This window comes from Dromiciops gliroides, chromosome 1 (genome assembly GCF_019393635.1).
Source record: "Dromiciops gliroides isolate mDroGli1 chromosome 1, mDroGli1.pri, whole genome shotgun sequence".
NCBI lineage: Eukaryota > Metazoa > Chordata > Mammalia > Microbiotheria > Microbiotheriidae > Dromiciops > Dromiciops gliroides.
Window position 1 is genome coordinate 638,726,261 of NC_057861.1, and position 26,751 is coordinate 638,753,011.

The window sequence follows — 26,751 nt, forward strand, 5'->3', positions numbered from 1 at the left end:
TTACTTTTGGCAGAGAGAATTCCAGCAGATATCCAAATAGCTAAAGTCTCTCATCAATAGAAGGTAATGTCGTGGTAGGAGTGTTGGAATTGAAAAAAACCTAAGTTCAAATTCTACCTTCTACTTGGTGGTTCACTGGATACAATGCTGGGTCTGGAGTCAGGAAGACCTGAGTTCAATTCTGCCCTCAGACACTAATGTACTGTGTGACTCTGGGCTAATCACTTTACCTCTGTTGCCTCAGTTTCCCCATCTGTAAAATGGGAATAATAATAGCATCTTTCTCTCAGGGTTGTGAGGATCACATGAAATAATAATGGTAAAGCACTCAGCACAGTGCTGGGTACAAAGTAAGCACTATATAAATGTTAGCTATTTTTACTAGGGATATGGTCACCTTTAATTCACCTCTCAACTCATTACAGACTGGCTTCCATACCCAGTGGAAATTTTTAATACCAGTGATCACATTATTGCTAAGTCCAATGGCCTTTTTCTCAATCTTAATCCTTGACATGTTATTGTGGACATTGTTGGCCAGCTTCTCCCCTTTCCCTTCCCTGGGGTTGGTTTTCATGACGATATTATGTCATGGCTTTCCCCCCAACTGTTTGATTAATTCCTCTCAGTCTCCTCTGCTGGATTCTTACTCATGCCATATCCCCTATGCAAGACTGTATACCAGGACTTCTAGACCATTTTCTCTTCTCTTTCTATGATATCTCTTAGTGATTTCATAAGCACCAATGGGTTCAATGATCATTTCTGTTTGCCCTGGACATCTCCACCCAGCTGTCTCATATGCTTCTCAAATTTAACATATTCAAAACCAAGTGCATTATTTTTCCTCAAGACCCATCTCTCTTCCTAATTTCCCTATTTCTTTCAAAGGGACTATCATTTTTCCAGTCACCAGGTTTACAACCCCGACTTGTTGTTGACTTTTCACCTTCATCACTTTTCCCTACTCTGTATACAATCAGTTGCCAAGTCTTGTAGATTCTACTTTCATAACATCTCTCATATCCGTCCCTTTCTTCTCATATCATAACCACTTTTGTTCAGGGATTCATCATTTCTTGCCTAGATTATTGCAATACCCTCCTAATTGATCTCCCTGTATATTGCTATAGATTCATACAATCATAAATTTAGAGATGAAAGGGACCTTAGAGGCCATGGAGTCCAACCCCCTCATTTTACAGATGAAAAAACTAAGGAGCAAAGAGACTTAGAGACTTGCTTAGGGCCATACAGCCAGTAAGTTTCTTTTTCTTTCTTTTTCTTTTTGTGGGGCAATGAGGGTTAAGTGACTTGCCCAGGGTCACACAGCTAGTAAGTGTCAAGTGTCTGAGGTGGGATTTGAACTCAGGTCCTCCTGACTGCAGGGCCTGTGCTTTATCCACTGCACCACATAGCTGCCCCAAAGTAAGTTTCTTAGTTGAGATTTGAACCCAGGTCTTCGTGACTCCCAAGTTCATTGCACTCTCCTCTGTATTTGGTTGACACCCATATATGTATCTCTTTGCTCTCCAATGCATCCTCCAGAGAGCTGCCAAATTATCTTAAGTGGCTCCCCATTGCCTCTAGAATAAAGAGGGAACTCATCTGTTTGACATTTAAAGCCCATCATTCCCACCTCATGGAAACTACAGCATGGTTAAGGTGGTCTGTTTTTTGTTCCAGATATACAACATCCTATCTCCTTTGTTCCTTGCCTTTTCACACACTATCCTCCATATTTAGAATACTCTCTCTTCTCCCCTTCACTTCTTGGAGGGCATGCTCCCTAAAAACCTAATCTTAAAGGTTTATACCTGTAAGAGGTCCTTCAGATTGCTATAGTTATCAGTCCCCCAGCCCTTTGAATCTGATATCCCCCCATCATCACTTTGCATTTAATTTTCTATATTCTTTGTCTGTAAAAATGTTGAGTTCCCCAAGTAGAATATAAGCCCCCTTGAGGGTTCTCTTCTGCTATTCTATTTCCTATATTATTTAGGGGACAGTGATCAGGTGATTCTTGATCAAATGCAAACTCATTTTAATTGGCTCATCAATTGCATTCTGTTTCCCTAGCCCAAAGTCCATCATTTCCATATTTTGAGCTGTATTCTAGAAGTTTAAATCCCCTTCTCATACTAATGGCACAAAAGAAGTGTTACATGAGGACAGAAGAAAATCAATTTCTGTCTTGAGATCAGGGAGTCAGAATGTAAGAGCTGATATTTGAGCTAGATCCTCAGAGATGTAATTTCAGAAGGAAACATTGTAGGCATAGGAAATGACATGATAAGAGTCAAAGAAGTAAGAAAGAAAAGGCTATATAAGGGCTCATATTGGGCAGTAATAGGAGTGAAGTTTGTAAAGCTTCATATGAAGTCATACATCGGGGGTCCTGAAGACCAATTTAAGTTTGGATTTCATTTGGCCGGCAATGGAAAGAGATCGAGGGTTTTTGAACAAGGGAGGAAGAAGATCAAAGCAGTATTTTAGAAGTTAAATCTGGCCTCAGGATGGACTAAGAGAAGTCAGCTAGTCTAGAAACAAAGGTTATAATTCAAGATGAAATACATATGTGGTAATAATGTCCTAAATTAGGGTGCTGACAAAGTATTAAAGACAATGTGTAAACTATTACCTACAAATTCAGAGGTAGGGAATTTGCAGCTGCAAACTTGGTAACATCTTGTTTCTACATGGAATAAATGTAATTGTCTGATGACTGTCAGGGAAGCATGGTATGATTTGAATATTGATTCTATTTTTTTCCTGTTCATTTCCCTTACATGCAATCTTAATTTTCAAAGTACTGACAAAGCTTATGATTGAAAATGCAACTTTGCTACAAGTAATTATAATCAGATTGGTAATAAAGGCACCGACAGTCAAAGAAACAAATTCTAAATCTCTCTGATGTCTTTCTCCTTTGACCTCTTTCTTTTCTTTCACTTTTTCTTTTCTCCTATTTATCTTGTCTCTTTCTAACTGATCATAAAATGGGGCTATACTTATGAATCCCTCATGTTCCCTAGTCTAGTAATACCGATCCACTATCTCTATCACTCATCTGCAACATATATGGAACTTATTCCCTCTATGCTGTTGCCTCATGGAACCCCTTATTTCCCCCAAATCACAGCTCAGGTATCATGGCCCAAGTGAGACTTCTTCTGATGCTGCCATATACCCCATTCTTGAATTTATTTCCATCTTGAATTTATTTTCTTTTTTCTTTTTCTGTACTTTATATTTACTTGTGTATATGTTATAATACTGAGTAGAATTTAATCTTTCTTGAGAGCAGACATTATTTTGCTTTTGTCTTATACTCCGAGTGTCTTGGCCAAGTAGGTGCCTGATCAATGTCTGTTGAATTCAACAAGGCTTTTTAGAAATTATTTTAATTAAAATCTTATGGAGGCAGATAATATATGAAGCAGGGTTGTTTTGCTTAGAGAAAGCTTGTCAAGGTATATGACTAATCAAAGTAGTTCCAAATGGAATGAGGACTACATAGAAGAAAAATAGAAAAAAAAATTGCACAGTGAAACCCCTACACTTGGAGCCTAATATCAATGTTCTGGATATGCTTAGAGAAAGAGGTAGAAATGGCACTAAAAAGAACAAAGATAGGAAAAGCAGTTGGGTTAGACCAAGCATCATTAGAGGAAATCTGTGCTGGGGGTAATGCAATTTTAAGATTATGCAGTGCCAATTTATAAGGTATCTGAAAGAGGGAAAGATATTAAAAGTATGAGAAAAATCTCAGACATTAGTAATACAAAAAAGTGATCAAGAGAACATCAACAACCACAACCTCCTGTACATGTATGAGATGCATCTATATATGATGAGGGCATCTTCCACAAGGGTATTAGTAAAAAAACAAACATCCTTTCAGAAGTGATATGCAATAGTGGACAACACTGCCATTTCAGAATTAGTTGAAAAATGTTGAAAATATAAGATCTCACTGTACTTATTGTTTATTAATCATTAAAAAGTATTTTATTCAGTATAAAACATCACCATCTTAATAGGCTCCTTTCTAATAATGTGTCTCTTAAACATACATCAAACTCATCCAATATTCTTTGGAAAATGTAAGACAAAAATACTGTTTAATGACTCTTTGATAATTATTTTCCCTAAGTGCTAACTGAAATTGAGCATTTTCTTCAATTATGAATTTAAAACAAACATTAATCCAAGAAAGTGTCCATAGACTTAACCAGACCGCCATAGGACTCCTCATATAAAATAGGTAAAGAACTCATGCAGTGGATCCTGTTTTTCCAAGATGCTTTATAAAAACCAGGCTAGGAAAGGAAAGAACTTGAAATTCTGCTTTGGCAAAATGAGGATTCTTACCACTTCAGATGTAGTTTTTTGAGAATAAAGGGCACAAAATCATAACTGCTAAGGAATAAGATCCAGTTTAATCTAACAAACATTTATCAAATGTATGAAAAGCATTTATTACATGCTTACTATTTGCTAAGCACTAAACACTGGGAATGTGAATTGAAAAACTGAGACAGATCCTGCTCTCAAAGAATTGCCCTATAATTGGAGGATAGGTAAAATGAAGTTTATCTGCAGTGAGAATGAAAAGGCCTAGAAGTTTTAGACAACATGAGAACTGATTGCAAGGCCCAGAAATCCTTAGCTTGAATCAGTGTGTGAGATGACAATTCCTCGGTGGTCTAGAGGGCGTTGTTGTTGTTGTTGTTGTTGTGTGTCCTTTGTGCTTAAAGAGGATCATGATATCAGGAAGGTAAATTGGGTTTAAGTGAGGGAGGGCTATGCAGAGTTTCCAATCTCACTCTCTCCTCCAAAGACATTTAGGTACAGTGGAAAGATATACAGATCAGGATGATTGGAGGTGGCCTGAAATGGTTGAGGCAATTGGGGTTAAGTGACTTGCCCCAGGGCCGCATACCCAGTAAGTGTCTGAGGCCAGATTTGAATTCAGATCCTCCCAATTTCATGGCCAGTACTCCATCCATTGTACCATACAGCTCTAGAGGGCACAGAGACAAAGCAAATGGTTATGGTGATCCACCATCTCCCTGGAAGACACGGGGTTGGTGATTCCCATTTCAACCAAGCAGTGTGAGAAGTCAAGCAGTTTGGACTGGATCTAGGCATCTTGGAGTAGGGGTTGCGTGGAAGGTAAGGGGAATGAATGCTTCAAGTAGTGGCAAGTTTTTCCTCCACCCTCATTCCCCAGTCCAGATGGGGTCTGGATGACCTGGGCCTAAGGGAAAGGGTGCAGGAAAGGGAAGGCATCTACTGTGTGCAAGACACTTTAATCAGCAAATTACTAGACAATATGTTGTTAGGCAATATGTTATCTAATAAGGATGATGATAAGCTCTAATCCATTGCCAATTCATGTTGTTTCTCCCTTCAGTACACCTCCATTCACACAGCCACCACTCTAGTTAAGGCCTCATGCCTTCTTCCCTGGACTATGGCAATAGCCTTCTCATTATTCTCCCTGTCACAACTCTTTCCCCAATCCATCTTATACTTGGTTGCTAATATGATTTCTAAAGTTAATTTCTTTTTCTATCTTTCCAATCTAATAACACCAGTTACAGTGCTCTACACACGAGTTATAGTGGCCTATTTTTTCTTTCCTGCCAAGGGCACACCATCTCTCTTGTATGGGCCTCTGCACTAGCTGTACCTCGTGCCTGGAATGCACTCCCTCATCACCTCAGCTTCCTGGATTTCCTCTTTCCTGTAGGAGAGCTTTCTCTATCCCCCCACTTTCTCCACCTACTAATGCCTTCCCTTCTGAAATCACCTGCCATTTGTTATGGATCCATTGGGATGTGACTAGTTATTTACATGTCATCTCCATTAAAAAGTGAGCTCCTGGAACCCAGGGGCCATTGTTTCCCTTCTTTGTATCCTTCATGCTTAGCACAGTATTTGGCAAATTGTCAATGCTCAGTGGTTGCTTGTGATCTGACAGACTGGATGACATAATGCTCTAAGGTGTATTTGGCCCTTTATTCACAGTACCCCTCAAGGTTGATAGTGCAAAAATGATAATCCCCATATTAGAAGTGAGAAAATTAAGTCTTGAGAGATGAAATTTATTACCCATATATAAACAGCTGGTAAATATTGAAGATGGGATTTGAACCCAAGTATCCTGTGTTTGGAAAAGTTCTGATAACAGTTTGTTTACTGGCTGTGACAACTGTTTTGTGACTTTGGGCAAATCACTTAATTTTTCTTTTGTGTTTTTGCAGGGCAATGAGGGTTAAGTGTCTTGCCCAGGGTCACACACCTAGTTAAGTGTCAAGTGTCTGAGGCCGGATTTGAACTTAGGTCCTCCTGAATCCAAGGCCAGTGCTTTATCCACTGTGCTACCTAGCTGCCCAGAGTGAATACATTTTAACGGATACATTTTCTAAACCTTAAGTTTCTATAGGATTGTGAATAATAAGAAAGACAAGAAGATAAATTGTTGGATATGATAAGGGGATTCTTTTAAAGTTTTGAGCTGGATTAGATGGTTTCTGAGGTTCCTTCCAATTTTAAGAATCTGCTATTTGTGAAATCTGTAAGGGTTTTAATCCAGACAATTTCCAATAAAGCTTTCTATTTTCTCTAGGCTCATACCCTTCTAAATTTTACCACTGAGGCAAAAGAAGGCAACCAAGAAATTGATATATTGTAAGATTCTAGAGGGGTTTGGATGAAACCAAAGATAGCAAACTGGAAGAGATAACTAAAGGATGGATGGCAGAATAAAGATTCAAAAATATATTCTTGACATGGTAGAATGTTTGGTCAAACCTAGGAAAATTAAATTTAATGAAGATAAACCTAGGTTATAGATTTGGAACTGTAAGGGACCTTAGAGGTCACTGAGTCTAATCCCCTCATTTTACATACAAGGAAACTGGGGCACAGAAAAGTGACTTGCCTAATGTCATTCTGCTTGTAAGAATCTGAGACAGGATTTCAACCCAGGCTTTTCTGAATCTCAGTCCTATAGTCTATACTATCTATGCCATGCTGTCTCTCGCAAAGTATTAAAAAAAAAGTTAAAAAAAAAGAATCAATCATGTTAAGTACAAAATTGAGAGATAGTGAAAACACAATAGCTCATGGCAGGGGGGCAGGGGAGGAAGGATGGTGTTTTAGTGGGATCCAAGATCATCATGTCATAACATGACAGCCCAGAGAGGTAAAGATCTACACTTGAAGGAGAAGGAAGAGATGATAATTTTGCTATTCCTTTCTTTAGTCAGGCCACGGGAGTGGTGTCATGAGTTCAGGGAGCCACATTTTAGAAACGGTTTGACCGACTGAAGTACAATAGCAAGATAAGGGTGATCAGGGTAGTGACAAGACCAGATCCCATGTTTAAGTGGTAGAAAAGAAGGTTTGGGGTCGTCAGAATAGTTTCTGAGTTTTGTATTTACATATATGTTTAGGTAATGTTTCCTTCCAGCAGAACGTAAGCACCTTGAAGACTCTTTTGTTTCTATCTTAGTGTGGCAAGCACTTGGCCCAGTGCTTGGCACTTAGTAGGTTCTTGATAACTGCTTATCAAATAAAGGATTGTCAAATGAAAGAGGGCGTCAAAAGGAACAACTGAACAACTGCCCTTACCATCTTTTACTAAATCCCTTGGCACTAAAAGTGCTGTTTAAGAAGCACAGATATATTTATACAAAAACAATGCTTGTAAAAATCACTTCAAGTTGCAATGGAATGGTGCAATAGAAATGGCTATATAAGGGTTCTTTCTAGTTCTAAAAAAACAAAGAACTTATTTAAATGGGAGATTTGTCTTTCAGGCTTTTATGGACAAAAATAATCTCTTTGTTTTGCAAAATTTCCAATCTGATTCAAGTTAGTCAGATCCTTTGGTTATTTATCTAAACTGAATGCTTACATTTGGCTCATGGTTAATTTGGTAACATTTGGATAATTTTGGTAATTTTGTATGTGCCAAAACTGGTTTAGAATATCTAGGGGGGACAAAAAGTCATTTGTAAATAAAAATTAGTTTATGTTAGATAAGACTGATTTTTAAAAGCAGACCTTGGGGCAGCTATGTGGCACAGTAGATAAAGCACTGCCCCTGGATTCAGGAGGACCTGAGTTCAAATCTGACCTCAGACATAACACTTACTAGCTGTATGACCCTGGGCCAGTCACTTAACCCTTATTGCCTCACACAAAAAAAGTAAAACTGGCATTCTTTTTCTTAAAAACTTTCTGTGATCTTGCTGCATGGCCCATTTCCTCCCTGATGACACCCAAATATATTGGTGATATAGGATTATGTAATGATAGGCATATTTGTGATGATGAACCCAGAAAGTATGTGATCAAATTCATTTCAGGTCCAAATTTATTCCAAGATTTATGCTACAGGAATTTTTCAGATTAAAACAAAGTAGCAAAAGGTAAAGCAAAGATTGAATTCCAACTTGGTCACCACTTTTTGCAGCCAATCATTTAAATATATATCATATATGCCACATAAAGAGTATTGACATTTGTCCTTTTTCCTATTTAAGATAAATGAGATTAATAGAACTAGAAACAATGTATAAATCTCTGGGGTAAAAAGGCCCCACGCACCCAAACCTGCCTCCAGCCCAGCCAGCTCCAAAGAGCTAGCTTTGCCTAAAGAAAAAAGAAAAAACAAACAAAAAAACACAAACTCACCAATACCGGAAATCTGTAAGCTATTAGCTGTAGTCTCTTTTGTTTTTGTCCGAAGGTCAAAAACCAGCAGTTCCTCTAATTGTCTGCCTTCCTTCCCAGTTTCCCTCAGAACCCCTTTCAACCTCCTCTTTAACTGTATCCAACTGAATCTAACTGACTTCCCCACAGGAAGGGGAGGGGCGGTTTTTTGCCATGCTGAGTCTCCAATTGGCTCAGCACACCCACATGCACTGTCCCCATTATAATCTTGCCACACCCACATGGGCGTGGGAAAGCTATTAGAAGGAGGCATAGTTACTTAGTTTCAATAAATGTTCCCTATGTTCAGAGTTCCTCTTGTTTGCTCAATTATCTCCCAAAGTACACACCCAAGCTTACATTTTTTTTTTCAGTCTGACCATAATTAAGCAAAGATAGGGTTATGAAAACCACAAATCACAACTAATTCCTTATAATCACTAGGTCACTAAAATCACTAAAATATAAGTAAATTTAAGTGACTTTATTAAGCTCAAATAATGAACCTCTGTTCATTAGTTGTTATTTATTAAATTGTTATTTAGAAGAATAATTTTTAATTATTCAGGGGGATAAGTCCCTAGTCTATAGTTTATTTAGACTGTTCCTTCATTCTCTAAATATGGGTCTCTGAGCCATATCTCACTGCCATCTTATGTTAAAACTATTAAGAGAAGATGGACACAGTGGGGGAAAGAAGTAAAAGTGAAAATAAAATCATTTAGTAAGTTTCTAACTCTAGCAAATATGACAAATGTTGAAAAAGACTTTCGGATTATTTGTGAATTTTAATTTCCCATACTATCTTTGTATTCTACTGTTATGGAAACTTCATGACTAATTAAGATCTATGTGTTCCTTTCGAGAAAAGTATGAAGGGGCATGATCTCATTAGCTCCTTAAAAAGTCTCAATTCAGTGAAAAGGAATGAATCTCAGTACTTTACATAAAACTCAAGAAAAATTTCATTTTCACTCCATGTCACATACCAGTGTCTCTAAAAACATTAATAGCGTTTAGTGCTAAATATCTTCCTTAGCTTATGTTCTCCTCCATTGCTTTACCATGGGCTACAGTCAACCTAGGTTCTTAAAGACTGCCAGGGAAGCTTATGTTCCATTAGGTCCTGCCAAATTTGACAGGTCTAGTAAGAGATCATTCTTTGAGAATCAGTTTAGCAAAACACAGATGGGGCTCATCAGTGAAAGACTGGACATGAGACAATGACTTTTTTGACCATTGCACCTACTAAAAAATCAAGTCAGATGGGGAGGAGTTGACATCTGTATTATTAGAGGTACCATCTATACTTGGGAAATCAGGAAATCAAAGCTCATTTGAATTAGAGAAATACATTTCCACAGAGTCTCTTGTCAAATTTGGTAATAGGGGAATATTTTAATTGAAGTCTAGGATCAGAATTTAAGTGATATGGAACATTTTTATAATGGGAACATGGAAAAGGGGTTAAAAAACATTCTGGACTCTCATAGGTGAGTGGAAAGTTGTATAGACAAGTATTGCTGGAGGCAGCTATGTGGCACAGTGGATAAAGCACTGGCTTTGTATTCAGGAGGACCTGAGTTCAAATCTGGCCTCCGACACTTGATGCTAGCTGTGTGACCCTGGGAAAGTCACTTAACCCTCCCTGCCTCACCAAACAAAAAAAACCAAAAGACAAGTATTACTTTATTTTGCAAAAGTCAACACCTTGCCTAGGATTTTGAAGGCATGATTAAAATTGGTAAGTCATCCCTTATAAGACAGAAGGAAAAGCCAACAAAACTAAAGGTAAGTAAATTTAAAACAAACACATGAAAATATTATAGTCTATATTTAGAATGTGAAACTCACAACCTATGAAATCTATTGCCACCAACACTTATAATCAAATGCTATAGTTATATCTTAAAAGAAGCTGCATAATTTTGTGGGCAATGATCACAATTGTTGTTATGCATACTGTGAAAGTGGTAATCAAATCTCATGCTTCAATGTATGAGTTGATAACTATAGGGGCAGAGATAAATTTTCTTTCATATTAAGAACAGATAATTGGGCAGATGCACTGTGGTTTCTTTTGCGCCATTTTCTCACAAGGCATGAGCCAGGGGAGGAGGTAGAAAATGGAGTTTGTTGGGTGAATAGTTTTATCTCTTATGTTACTAAGTAGTCAGTAGTTAGCTTCCATTTTCAGTCAATACATTTTGTATTATATTTTGTCTTTATGTCTGGAAAAGCAATTAGTAACTCTTCAAAATCCACAACATATGCAATATAAGAATTGAATCTAAAAGTTGGCTTAAAAGTGGGAAAAATAGAAGCTGAAAGTTAAATCTTCATGATTTTATTAGGAAATTATCTATGGATATTACTTTCTTTTGTAATCTAGATGACCTATAAGGTGGGAATGAGCGATCTCAATAATTTTATAACAGGAGTTCATAATTGTGATTTTAGTTTAAGTGAAAATATTCTCCTTTGTTTTAAAAATTTACAGACCAATTTAATGGGGAATTGATTAATTCTATTCCTCTACTGAAAGTCAAGATTAGCCAAGGTCATTTTCTAACTGTCTTTAATTCATAGCATACTTAGAATTCTAAAGAATATAAAACTCTAGGAATAGAACATTTTTATAACCTTAACCATACAATTTCTGCTTATAGATCTTATCAGTTAAAAGTCAGGAATTTCTGCAATTCTATAATGTCTTTACATTTACATGGATTATAAAATCCGAGGTTATCTTTATCCCACATATGAAAAAAAACCAATTCTAATAGTTTAAAATGAAGTTCAATTTTTTTCTAATAAATGAAAAAAATGTAATGCTATAGGAGCAAAGGCAGTGATATAAATAACATAACTGTGATATATTTTCCCTCTGATACCTTAGATAATTATTAAGAGTTAAATCTCATTCCTCTTAGAAATATATAAAAGTATAAAGGTATAAAAATAACTTTAATAGTTCATTTTGAGAAGGTATTTTATAAAATTGTAAAGGATAAAACAATTTCCATAAAATTATGAATATTGTTATGAAACAATATTATTTTGTGGGAATAAATAAATCCGAATGATGCCAATAGCTATGTATGGTACAGCAAACAAAATAAAGTTTTTATAATTATAAATTACCAGTAAATAAAAAAATAGCTTCAATTCTCAGATAAGTTTATTACAAAAACCTAAAAAGAGTGTGCTGTATCTTATCATAAAGAAACATGACAAAGATCAACAAATCCTTAGATTCTACAAATGAATCAAGATGTTGTGATGATGAGTCAGAATGGAAGTCACAATTACAATTAGGTCTAACTCATTCATGGTTGTAGCCAGTTTTAACTTCTTAGGTGAAGTATTAGTAAGATAATAAAAACAAATGGAATCAGTATCAATTTGTGATAGTGTGAAATGATTTAATACTATAAAAATTACAAATTAAATTATATTTGATTAAATACATTTACTAAGGGCCCAATAAAAAGTTATATAACTTTTCCCAAATTTCCTAGCTAACAATTAAGCATATGAAATGACTTTTAGATATATTCATTATGGCAAATAAATAAGAGGTTTATATCCTTGCTTCTTCTACAGTTGGAGCCTTGTTAAGTTTGCAAGTTTCTTTATATGTCTTCATTATCTTATCAGCAAATGACCTAAAAGAACACAGTGGGTAAAAGTATATGGACCATTTTTGAGTATTACCAGAAAATCTTTCCAACTAAAGTTTGCTCTCTGCTGTTGCATTAACCAAAAACAACTCAATTTTTAGTGATCTGTTTCCCCTCTCCCAAACAAAGGATGACATAAGCAGACTGTACTGTTTGCATATAGCCAGCATTCTGAATGCACTTCAAGAATTTAGCATTTAGAGAGCATATAACACAAAGATGAAATGCCTGATGGACTATGAAGAAATAGTAAAAAAAAAATAACTTAAAATGATTTTTTTTTGCATTTAAAATTGTAAAACTGAAGTGAAATGTGCTTCAAGGTAAAAAAAAAAAGTTACCATTTAGAAACATTAGTTGTAACTCACTTGACTCTCATGCTCCCACAGGACCACAGGACCACAAATATGATCATGTTCTGAATACTGGAGTAGGTAAAGACATTTCCAATGCTAAATATGTTTTCAAGATAGCATCTTCAATTTTAGAAGGTTTCTTCCCCACAACTCCCCACCCCCCCCCCAAATACAATGGATTTTCTTTTTGGGATGTTATTCAAGAAACCCTTTACTACTGCATTTAAACAAAGCTGTACCAGTATTGACACAAGAAAAGTGAAGTGGAAAATCAAAGCAATTATCCAAATAATTTTTTTAAATCTAGTTAGTAAACAGGAAAAGGACATTCTGATTTTGCTCCTAGGATTATAAGGTTCAACTGTATACATTGGATTAGCCAACTATCTGCTTCACTTTGCCTCTGTAAACATATGCTGTATCCACTCAGGACACAAATTCTAGAATTGACCAAATTCTAATAGATTTTTTTTATCCACATTAAGCATTTTGTTGTTCTTGTTCAGTCATATCCAACTCTGTGACTCCATTTGGGGTCCATAGTTTGCCATTTGGAAATGGCAAACTATTTCCTTCTCCAGCTCATTTCACAGATGAGGAAACTGAGGCAAATGAGCTTAAGTGACTTGCCCAAGGTCATACAGCTAGTAAGTGTCTGAGGTCACATTTTAACTCAGACAGAAAAGTCTTCCTGACTCCAGGCCTAGAACTCTATCCACTGCACCACCAAGCTGCGCCCACATTAAGCATGCTTAGAGATAGATTGAACAACAAAAGATAGCCAAAGAAATTGAACCTAGTCTAGTTAATTCGTTTTATAAGTGTGATCATAGCATTTGCCTACAAATCTGCCAAGGGTACTTATACACTTTAGCTTTTTCAGAAATTTTTATTTGATTCTGCAATGAATTAAATATACATGAAACTTTTCTCAGGAAGCATTGATAAAGTGGTACCTACAGAAAATGCTGAAGTATTTTAGATTTTAAATGATCTACTATCAAAAAATCCCACAGAAGGTCAGCTATCAAGAATGTCATTTTAAAAAATAATGGCCACTGGCTTCCCTTAGCAGGTTTTATAGTATTTAAACTTTGTTATGCTATTATATTTATAATGTCAACAGATATAATGTTGTAAACTGAGAATTATAATTTCACTGCAGGATCAAACAGATAAAGATGTTTTGTATAAGGAGGGAAGGCAGTTGAGTTCAAATATAAATTGAGTTAATAAATGCAGGATAACGCCATAAAACACCAGAAAATCCATATTTTAGATAAATATTCTAGTTTTAAAGTGGCTGCAGCTCAATAGTTTCCTTTAGATTGTTCTATATGAAATACAACTTTTCACTTATTCTTTTCCTCCCTCCTTCCATTTTTTTTTGTTATAAAGGACATACACATACAAACATACACACACAAAACAACAAAAACAATTTGACGATATAACATTGGATTTCTTTCTTCAGCATAAAATAAAATATCCATATATAAGTTCTTGTATGTTACAATTAATGTGGATATTTACTCTTGCATACTGAGTTTGATTGTTTTCCATGTAATGTCATTGTTATTATTAATTAGGATTTAATTTATTTTTTTATAATATTCTAATAAAAGCATTCATCATTTGTGCTATTTTAAGTGGGCATGATTATCTTCCATTACTTATATGAAGAGCTAAAATTTATATCTTTATAAAGATAGTAAAATTAAATTTAGCGTATTGACACTGAGTACATCTACCCTAAGAAACTCAGACTGTTTCTTTACAATGCTAAAAACCCAAAACAAAGAAGCCCTGAGTGAGTTAATTTGTTGATATAATACATTGATTCAATGAAAAATTTCTCAGCATTTAAAAAAACAACTGTCAACCAATCAAATTAGTGATAAAAGTAAATTTGTTATCTATGTGTACAAATGGTTATAAATTCTCTATGGTATATCCTTACATTTTATTTGAAACTGGCCCTTACAGCTCAGTCCTAAAATGAATCAATTTTTTTTCCACTTCTAATGAAAAATTTCATATTAATATTCTCAGTGGAGCTTTTTAAACTATGAATGTCAATTTTTCTTGAATGACCAATGTGTGGGGGAATAATAGCTGCCAAAGGATACAAGGAGGACATATATTCAAAAAATATCTTCCTGACACATTTCACTAGTTAGGATTTCACTTGGGTTAAAAATCTATTCTTCTATAATATTAGCAAATGGTTTTAAGTTGGTCAGGTCTATTAATTCTTCATTCCTTAGTGTGAACTGCTTTAGTAAGATAATTTCCTAACATCTAGAAGCCTGAAGAACTGGGAGTTGGGGGCAGGCAAAGGGACAGTCATACTAGAGGTACTTCAAGAGAAAAGGCCATCAGACCTGGATGATCCATTGTAGGGTTTCTAAAGTTGCAATGATCTTGGACAACTGGAGAGCAACATTAGGACATTAGATACTGTAGGCTAAGGAGATTCGTGTGCGAAAACAGATGAGAAAGTCAGTGTGTGCTCCTGAAAATCATCTTCTGTTTTGGCTTTGGCACAAATGAAGTAAGAGGGACTGTCCTATAACTTTTCCTGGCACATCTTTTTTGAAAGATGTAGTAATTTTTTAGTTTAGGATTTCTTATCATTTTTTTCATACATCTCTTTTATTAGAATTATAGACTATTATAGAAGGAAGGGACTTTATATATCATCTTGTCTAGCATTTCCCAAACTAATTTGGCTAGAGACAACTTTGAAGCTTAAAATATAACAACAGAACTCATAAATGCTATTTTGGGAGGAGTAGGGCCCAGGAATGATTCTGAGAATAAAAGGGGTCGGGGCCATTTTAGAGCAGAATAAAGTAAGCCAATTTTTATACTAAAGAGCTGCTATACCCAATCTACATTTTGAGATATACAAAATTCCATATTTAAAAGTTTAGAGGGGAGAATATTGCAAACATGAAAATTTTCTCACAGAACACCCACCCTCTCACATTGCATGGAAGCAAGAACACTGTTCTAATCCAAGCCTCTCGGTTTTGAAAAACGAAGAAAATTCAGGTCAACAAGGTTAAGGGATTAATACAAGACCTCACAGCTTGTTAATGGCAAAAATGATCTTGCATTTCTAATGCATAAATTATAAACCAGAGCAACATAAAAACTCACAAGTACTATATTTGACTAGAGATAAAAACAGGTATTTGGGGGAAGAAAAATTTATGTATTTGAAGACCATTCTACTGAAACAAAAATAAAAGTCATTATAAATAATTTTCACTCAGAACAGTGAAGCTTTCAACAAATTAAAAAGGTAACACTTTAAAAAATGGATTTTGAAAAATGTAATGAATAAAGAAAATGCCAGCCCATGGAATAAGTCATGATCCCTAACTGATAACATAAAATTGGTTACATATATAGTCCTCATGTACACATACAAAGGGCATAATAAAAATCTTTAATAAATCCCATTTAATAATATAAAAATTAATTAGATTAATATTTTCCTCAAAATTATTTTTCCTTCATAGTACAAGTATACACTGATCCACACTGGTAAGAGAAAGATCAGAATTCAAGCACCAAATGAGATAATTATCTCCTTTTCTACCTTGGCCATGGAATTCCAAAAATCATGCTACTTGATCCTGGACATTTTTCCCCTTTGTGTTGCTTTAAATCTGGGAAGATGAACTGAAGGCTGATTGTGAGATTTGGGGTTGAAATTGCTTTAAAAAACAGTAAAAATGTGCTGCTGGAATAAAAAATTGAGCAAATAATTTGTAGCACAGAACTGGTTCCAAATTTGAGAAATGAAATTTCAAGTCCATAGATATGGGTTAATTTGTTTTCCTCAAAATAATGATGTTGTCTTATAATTATAGTTTATCCAAGGCAAAGGCAATTTTTTTTGCCTGATGCCACAATACCTTTTTTGTTTTTTAAAAGGACAAGCCTAGTTTAATTGCCAATGGTAGAAAAGAGAATATTTAATTTAATTATTCTTTTTTACTCTGTGATTTTATTATATACTGAAAGTCATTAAAAATCAGGCATAACATAAAGATATGTTTTTAGTAGAATTGAATGAAATTTTATTGTTCTTGAATTTAAAGAAAAACTCCTATCAAATTAGAAATCTAATAAAAATTATGAATTATCTTATTTCATAAAATCATGATTAAAATGATAATTTCTAGATATTAGCTTAACAATGAAGAGAATATAAGTACTGATTAACATTCCCCCCCCCTCCTCTTTTTGGTTACATAGGAAGATACAAAAAATAAAAACACCCATCAAATACTCTGAGGACTATAAATTTAAAATATTTTAAAATAAAGTACTTACCGTTGCTGGGGAGGCCCGAGTTGTGTGTGTCACAGAATGACCAGAATTTTCCATTGAATTGCCAATCAGATAGGTTCCTCCAGAGCTGCTAATGAGCTGTCCTCCTGTAACACCCATCTGAATCCCTCCAGTGCCCACCATACTATGAGAGGAGACCACTGTAGTCACCTGTGCAGAACTTCCTTGGGTATCAAAGTAATTCCCTCCAGTGTTTTGGCTGTACATCTGGGTTTCTGTGTAAGGATAAGTTGTTGTTCGGCTTTGGAAGGAAAAAGAAAAATAAGATATTTACTGACTATGTTCACGGCTATCTTAATTAAGAATAGGTATATCCATATTTCTCTCTCTCTCTCTCTCTCTCTCCATATTTCTATCTCTCTCTCTCTCTCTATGTGTCTGTGTGTCTCTGTCTCACTCTTTAGTCTGACCTCTAGATGAAGACTATTCCTATATCTTTTATTCAGCATTACTACAAACATTTATTAAAGTACCATTGTGGTAGGTACCTAGAGAAGATACAAAATTTAAAGAAAGCACAGTCCCCGCTCTCACAGACCTCAGAGTCTAGTATGACAAAAAAAAAATCATTTAACACAATTTTGCTTCTCTTCCCACTTAGAAAACTATAGAATATTTTAAACATGAAAAGGTACTAGATCATTCATGAAGTATTTTTCTGAATTATCCAAAACAAGTACCTTTAGCCTAATAAAGTCTAATATTGGAGTTCAGTTGAAAGAAAATGAATGTATAAACATGATGCATGAAATTTTTAAAAGCCTCTTTTGTTTGTATACTGTACAGATGTTTTGCTTTTCCCACCCAATAAGAGAGTAAGTGATGACTTGTTCAAAAACTGTTCCTATGTCACCTGGAAGTCAGGGAAGGGAAAAGGCACTCAGCACATCTGCCATCTTTAATGAGGAGAATGAAGTGAGAACATACCACTTAAAGTATAGCTTATACCATACTTCTCATCAGTATGCTTTCTCTGGAGACTTAAAAAAGGCATTCAGATAACATTTTTCTTCCATTAAACAAAAGAATGTTCACTTTACAAGGGTCTTTAAAATTCATGTCCACCAAATATGAAAGTGGCCCCACTTAATTGTATTGCTAAGATAACATGAATCAAAGCATGGCTTAATAGAAAGGACAAGGGGTCAAAAGATTGGCTATGCTACTCATTCAATTAGGGGCTTTCAGCATTGTTTCATCTCTCTGGGCCTCAGTTTCCTCCCCTGTAATATGAAAGGGTTGTCCTATGTATTTCTAAAACCCTTTCCGGTTCTAGGATTCTCTCACTGCATAATAATAGACTATTGAGGGGAAATAACTATGCGTGAGAGAGATTATTCTTATTCTAACAAGATACAAAGGTAAAAACCAAGTAGATAAGGAAAATGTGTTTTGAAACTTTTTATAAACTGTGGGACCTAACTATCCCTCCTTAGCATGAAGATACTCTATCAATTTGGGGAGAGAGGTTTGGTTCCTGAATACCTTCTTCCCACCCCCCAGGGTAAGGCTGGGCAATTTTCAGGAAATCAATTTGATAGTGACTTTTATTTTGAAATGAGCAATTTTGAATTTCATGAGCAATTTCGAATTTCATTTCCAAGGATATTGCAAATAGCAGATACATAAACAGAAAAGGCTTTTAAACATTGGAATGGGTGACAGAGGGAGATGGCATAATCTTCTGCTAAGAAGTGCTTTAAAAATGAGATGCTCATTAAACCATTAGGTATAGTCCTATCCAGAGCCAAAGCCATGAGTTAGATGGCCCTCTTAGGTGCTGTAAATGTAGTCAACTTGGTTGCATGTTGTAGTATTACAAAGCTCTGCCTGAACATTTAACATTTACCCTGGGCCACATCATGCACTTTCTTGCTTCCACACCTTTGTTTTAGGCCAAGCTCAAATGCAATCTCCTCTAGAACAGGAAGCCTTCTTGGATATTTTTATCAAGATGGGATCCTTCCTTGTTTAAAATTCTTATTCTATGTTGTTCATACCTTTTAAATATATTTATTCTCAATCTCTTACATTCAGATACATTAGAGATTTTTTGCATATTTATTTTATCTTGCCAGCTAGATATTAAGTTCCTTAGTGAGGAAGGGGGTGATGAGGAGAGTAAGAAGGAACTATGCCATTTATCTACATTTCTGACAGTGTTTTACACAAAGTAGGTGCTTGAAAAATACTTGTCGAATAAATGAATTTACTGATGATTGTGAAATCCTGTATCTGCTTGCCCTTGATGACTATATTCCTGTTACATGTTACTGCCTAGACAAAATTTTCTGTGGAAATGTTCAAATTATATGTTTTAAAAACAGTTGTTTTAGAGAATGACTCAGTTTCTGGCATATTGAATGGAAACCAACTCACTATTTTTGAACCTTACTGTGAGGAACAGCTAAATATCTATCTAAAATCTGTACCATTTCAAAGATTTTGCTTTGCTCATTTTAAGTTTCTCCTGTGATGGTTATAATGGTTTACTTGAAGGGGAAAAGCCTTTCAAGAGATAACATGATTGAAAAGAAATTATTTTATTGTTCTGCCTTATATTTACAGGAAAGAACATGTATACTCAGTGTAACTTTCCCCCCAGATGACTATTTTTAGATTCCATGTAAATGTTAGGATGCTAACCTTTGTAATATCATTGGTCCTCTTTAAGAATGAAGGATGGGGGCAGCTAGGTAGCACAGTGGATAGAGCACCGGCCCTGGAGTCAGGAGGACCTCAGTTCAAATCTGACCTCAGAAGCTTGACACTTACTAGCTGTGTGACCCTGGGCAAGTCACTTAACCCCAATTGCCTCACCAAAAAAAAAAAAAAAAAAAAAAAAGAATGAAGGATGGGGGCAGCTAGGTGGCGCAGTGGATAGAGCACTGGCCCTGGAGTCAGGAGTACCTGAGTTCAAATCTGGCCTCAGACACTTAACACTTACTAGCTGTGTGACCCTGGGCAAGTCACTTAACCCCAATTGCCTCACTAAAAAAAAAAAAAAAAAAAAAAAAAGAATGAAGGATGAATTCAGCAGATGAGCTATTTTTATTCCAACTTGCTGTAGCATACACCTTGGGTGAAAATGACCCTGACTTTGCCCAGTATACTTACTCATTATTATATTTTATGAACATAACTTAAATTATGTGCCCTTAGGATTGAAGCTATTTCTTATGAGCTCCCTCATCTTTTCTCTTCTGTTCCTCAGAACGTCTCAACATTAGTGCTCTTTTCTTCCTTCTGATAACTGAGTCATTCCTATTCTTCACTAAGGTGAATCCCTCTAACCATACTCTTGATGCCATTCTGTTCCAACTTTCCTCCAGACCCAATCATTCTTTCTTACCTCTCTCACGCATTTCAAGTTCTCATACCACTTTCTGCTTATTAACATTTTTAGATATGTTAGGAAAAGATAGGAATTCCTATTCCTAAAACACCCTAGACCTAGGCACCAACTTTACCAAATCAAATTACTTTTTCTTAATCTTGATCACCCTGGATTTTTCTACACTATTGCACTATTGATTCAATCTTCTTTCTGGATGAAAACATTTCTTCTTTGGCTTTAGACTTGTACACTTCTTGGGCTCCTCAGATTTTTCTATCTTCTCTATACACTTATACTTTCTCCAACCTGTAAATGGGGTATTCCCCACTGATCTGCCCTTGACCTTCTTTCTTCTCTCTACACTCTTGTCTTTAGTAATATAATTTATTCCCACAACTGCAACAATTACTGCTATGTAGAAGATTTCTAAATATCTATGTTCACCTTTGGCCTTTCTTCTGAACTCCATAAGTCTATCTTCAACTAGAAAGTCCAGTAGTATTCCATACTCAATAGATTCAAATTTAGACATTTACATTTCCACTCAAATTTGCTCATCATTCTAATGTCACTGTCAAGAGAAATGCCAGTTATACAATTTCCATGTTTAAAGGGCTGGATATTATAATCAACTCTTCCCTCTCTCCCCCCTCTAATTTACTAAGCTTTGTCAATTCCATTTCATAACACCTTTTGTATACATTCTGTTTTCTTTAGTTCTGCCAACACTACACAAAGACATGCTAGTTTGCTACCTACCTGGACTATAGCAGTAGTATCCTGTTAGGTCTTTCCACCTCTACTTGTTCCACGTTCCAATCCATCCTTCCATATTTCTGCTGTTCTAATCTTGTTTATGCATAGATATGGTCTTGAAGTCCCCTTCAGTGGTTCCCTATTGCTCACCTAGTAAAATTTTGCCTGACATATAGGGCCCTCCATAATCTGACAGCACCCTACTTTTTATAGCTTTCTGCTTCTCTAGGCATCCAGAGATTTGTTAAAATGGGACATATTGAGGTCTTTTTATATTTCATTCCACATTTCTTTTGATTTGGAATTAATTTTGTTCTTTTCTATCATAAGTCAACAGTCTGATTTTGTACAGACAACTAGGGTGATTCAGAATAAATCCTATCATGGGAAACTGTGATCTTCTGTCTGTTAAGATATACTCAATTTCATTTTAAAATCTTACCTGGTCTGGGGCAGCTAGGTGGCACAGTGGATAAAGCACTGGCCCTGGATTCAGGAGGATCTGAGTTCAAATCCGACATCAGACCCTTGACACTTACTAGCTGTGTGACCCTGGGCAAGTCACTTAACCCTCATTGCCCCACCAGAAAACAAAAAACAACAACAAACAAACAAACAAAAAATCTTACCTGGTCCTCCTCACTATGTCTATTGCATACCAATTCTAATGAAAGCCTATCTCCTCCCTCCTTAAATGCTTCTCCAAGGACAACTTGTGCCCCATCTTTCCATTTAGCTTCCTTGTTATTTGGTGTTATTTATAGTGAGAATATCAATATGGTTAGTTTTCTCCACCCATTGATCACTGGACAAAGATCTCACATTTAATAGTACTAATAACTACATTAATATTTATAGACAATTTAAGAATTGTGATCTACCATTAGGCCACCATTGTTGAGAAGCAGTGGGATGTGAGGGGTGATTCACAGGGATGAGGGTAATAGATGAGAGTGATTCTTTCAGAGTAAGTCTGTATCTCAGTTATTCTTGTCTTCATATTTAGATAGAGGAAAAAACTGATTTTTTTCAAGCAATTCTTTGGACAATGAGACAAAATATCAAACAAGCTAGGAAATATGACTGTGATTTAATTAACTTTGTAAGTATTCCAATACTTTGTAGGCACATAGTAAACATTTATTGAATGGATAAGCAAATGAATAAATAAATAAATGTATGAACTAATGTTCTGTAAAGCAATGCATCTCAAAGGTCTAGTTATAGACTATTTCCTTGGACTCCTTCCTCAAATGTTGTGGAGCAACTTGGACCCTACTTGAATGTTCCTAGAATCAATTTCACAAAAAGCCATAGAAAGAGCCATATGACTTTGAGTCTTAAGTAAGTTGTACAAGTAGAGTGTGTAAACACACACACACACATATATCTATATATAGATATATAGATATAGATATAGATAGAAAGATATATATATATAGATATAGAAAGAGAGAGAGAGAGAGGCATTTTAGCATGCCCTATTCACCTGGATCTCAAGCTCTGTATTTATTCCTTCCTATATCTGCTACCCTTCTCCTTAATGCTCCAAGGCAGATAGTAGATAATGACCAATGGGAGGCATTTGTTTTGTGAAATACACCAAGTAGAGAAACTTCCATTGAATCTCTTTTATCATCATCATTACCTAAATTGCATAAACTCTTCATATAAAGAATAGCCATAAATACTGGTTAAGATTACTGATGTAGCAATATGCCCTGATTTAAATGAAAAAGCCACAATTGTTTCTGCAATCTTTTACCTTAACTGCAACCACAACAATATGGTGTGAAGAAAAATAATCAAATCAACAAATATTTATTGAGAGCCTATTTTGGTTAAGGATTAGTGGTTGATGCTGTTGGGGATACAAACACTTTTTTTATAAGGATGATGCTCATTTTGATATTTTGTATTAAAAATAACTCCCATTATTTGATACTTAATTCTTAAATAGGGAAGTCAAAGCATTTATTGAACTATTTCTTTTTTATCCACTGTAGATAGATATCCATATGTGCTCCTTCTGTTATGTCTTCTATAAAATGCATGTATATTAAATGCAAGGGAAGAAAAAAGTAACTAAACCCTTTCTCAATGTAGTAGTTACTGTTTGAAATTTATTTCTACTCACAAAAAGTCAAGCATTCACAGTTATGATTCCCTCAATAACCATAACTTGGCTCCCTTTACTCACATGTAGTACTTTTATTACTGAATATGGTGATTACTCTCATGCCTTTATATATGTGTATATTTGGAGTGGGAATCATAACTTTAAATTTCTTGTTTTTAGCAGGTATAAATTCTCAGAGGTAACTTGGTATTCCTACTATTACTTTTCATTTAATTCCTTAGTTCATAAAAACAAAATAGAAAGAAAAAACATTAAAGCTCATATTTAACCCATTTGTGAAGAAAAAAATACACCATTCTTGTCAGCTATGGTGTACATGGGTGGTATAAAAATAGAGTCTAAAACTATTTGAGTTAAAGAAAACTATATATGTACAATTAATTATACAAAGTTTTGCTTTCAATCTATGCCACCCAGATTAGTGTTTAATGGTATGTGGAGAGAGACATAAAAATATACATATGTCCAGAAGCCCTTACAACAGAGGGCAGGGATGTAAAAATGGACTTTAGTCCACTTTGGGAGAAGTGACATTTCAACAAATTTGGATACACAGTCACTGGCCTCAACAACGATATAACAAATATTCATTAGCCACCTCTGTGACTAGATGACTACACTAGTTGCTAGGGGAAATATGAAATTTAGAGAAGACATGGTCTATGTCACTACAGAGCTAGCCATCTGGTAGAGTGAGAAAATACACCAGAATGAATAATGATAATACACATTATGTTAGAAATACATATTTGAGAGATACAAGACAAAGTGTTACTGCTAAGTTCTAACTTTATAAAGTATGTATCTCATTCAATACAATGAACATTTATTAAGTACTTACTATTGTCAAGAGCACTGTATTAGGTGCTAACAATTACATGAACTTTATGGTCCAGAAGATAAATCTAATCTTTCATTTTGCTGATTTAGAAACTAGATTTTATGTGAGTCTCTATGGGGATCTACTGTAGATTATGAGAATTGTCATGAAGAAAGCATGTTTTAGGTAGATGAGTCTGGTAATGGTATGTGGGTATAGATTGGAAAAGAGAGAAAATAATGGCAATTAGACTAACCTGGAAGTAAAGGAGATCAATTAAGTGGCTGATATAGTAGTCCAGTTTTGAACTAACACAAGTAGGGCTGAAAAGAAATTAACATGCCAGTGATATGGTTCAGTGAAAGCTGGACAAAAATATAATGACTGAGATTTAGTTGGTCAGTCAGTAAACACAATCATTTATAAAGCACTATATACTAGGCAGTGTTAAAGATGTTAAAGATACTAAGAAAGGCAAAAACAATCCTTGATCCCAAGAAGTTCATATTCTAATGGGAGAGACAACATGCAAAATACCATGTTACATACATGACTTATGTAGGATAAATTGGAGGTAATCTCAGAAGGGAAGACCCTAGCATTAAAGGGCATAGGGAAAGACATCTTGCAGCAGAAGGTGGGATTTTAATTGAGATTGAAAGGAAGCCAAGGAAGCCTGGAGGTGGATGTTAGGAGAGAGAACAATCCGGGTATGGGGAACAGCCAGTGAAAATGCCCAGGAGATGGAATATCTTTTGATAGGGAATGGTAAAGAGACCAATGTTTCTGGATTATAAAGGGCATAGAAGGTAGTAAAATGAGAGAAGACTGAAAAGTAAGGAAGGGGCTAAGTTATGAAGGACTTTAAAAAAGATCAGCTTTTTAAAATTTAGTGATACATTTAGGAGTAGGGTGAAATGCTGAATCCTGTCAGACCTATAGTTATGATTCAAAATTATAGAAGATTTTCTGAATTAAAGTACTAATAATGTTGAAAGTTAATGGGAATTTTATTTTACTCATTGTAAATTCTGTCTAGAGAAGCTATATTTTCCAAGCCAATCATATTCCTTATCTTTTGTCTGCTTTTCCCTCTTCCTCGCAAATAACAAGAAATTAAACAGTGGTGAAGTATTTGGGTAAAAAAATGGATCCTGTTTTGCTATGATCCCAACCGAGACTTGAATAGTGCTTCTCAAAACCCTGGGAGAATGATTCTTCAGGTATTCTGAGGACAGTCCATAATAAGTACTACCAGCAGCATTGCTACCAAGATGACTAGCAGTACTGTTGTCAAGATTGCCCTAGCATTATAGTTTACAAAGGATTTATGTGACATATTAGGGAAATCTAATCTAATCCCATCATTTTGTCTTGCTGATTTAGAAACTAGATTTTGTGTGATTGGCAATAGGGATCTACTGTAGATTATGAAACAGAACTGACATGAAGAAAGCAACGTTTTAGGTACATGAGTCTGGTGAGAGTATACAAGACGGACTGGCAAGGAGAGAAAGTAAAGGCAGGGAGATTGATTTGGAGGCAGAAGAAATCAGTTATGAGGCATCTGCTGCCCTATTCAGTCTCTGTAATAACCCTTTCAAAGTAGCGAAATTAGCTACTATTCCTTTTTTTAATAGAAGAAATAGGCAGAGCCAAAGCAAGTTGCCTTAAGTTATACCAACTAGTTAAGCGGTAAAGCAAAGATTGGACACCAGGCCTTCCGACTCTAAGACTATGACACTGTACCATCACAAATATCAAAGGAGTTTAGAGTCAGAGATGATGTACTTGGTCTACATCCCTTGGATGGAGATAAATATTGCTTTCTCCACAAAGACGTGCAATTACTCATACTTTGGGTTGGGGAGGCAAGGTTAAGTAGCAGCCCCAGCTACTTCAGATAGGACTATGACAGACAGGAAATGGTTGTGCAGAAAATATCCTCTCAGTATGAAATGCCATGTCAAGTAAATACTTTAATGGATCTTCTTGTTTTAGAAAATTTTTTTGATATTAGGATAATGTCACTTCCATTCTATAGCCACCAATTTATGTTGATCAAAATGTTTTTCTCTCCTGTGGTCATTTTCACAATTGATGTGATTGTTGCAAAGTCTATCCTGCCAACTTGTACACAGTGGTTATATGAATTATTTGGTCATGTCTTAACGGCAAATAAAATATATTTGCATATAATTTGCTAGTAAGCACATCAAAAGGATTAGAAACTGACTTCCTTGGGATTTTAACTTAGATGTAGGAAATTGAAGTTATAGCAATCTCCAAATTAGCTGTTGCTCACTTATCCCTACTTGCCTCAGTTGCTCTCCTTTTGGAACCAATTTTTGTGGTATGTAATTACATGATTATGTTGTTCCCCTTCCTTGGAATGTCCCTCTTGCTACATAGACATTAGACATTCTATAAATAAAAGTGTTGGTATTCTAAATGTGAAACCATTATCTAATGACCCACAAATTTTACAAACTGTTGAAAGACCTACAACAATGTTGATATTTTTGTAATCAATAAAACCAAATAACAAAAGGAACTTGTAG

The 26,751-nt window shown here is 35.3% G+C and overlaps 1 protein-coding gene across 3 annotated transcripts in view; it reads right to left on the reverse strand.

The window, feature by feature from the left end:
- RFX3 (regulatory factor X3) overlaps positions 1-26,751 on the reverse strand; it is a 327,432-nt gene that overhangs the window by 93,716 nt on the left and 206,965 nt on the right. For all 3 annotated transcript variants that reach the window (XM_043976081.1, XM_043976079.1, XM_043976080.1), the window contains one exon: positions 17,120-17,378. In XM_043976081.1, coding sequence (XP_043832016.1) covers positions 17,120-17,378 — 259 coding nt within the window. The remainder of the gene's footprint in view (positions 1-17,119; positions 17,379-26,751) is intronic.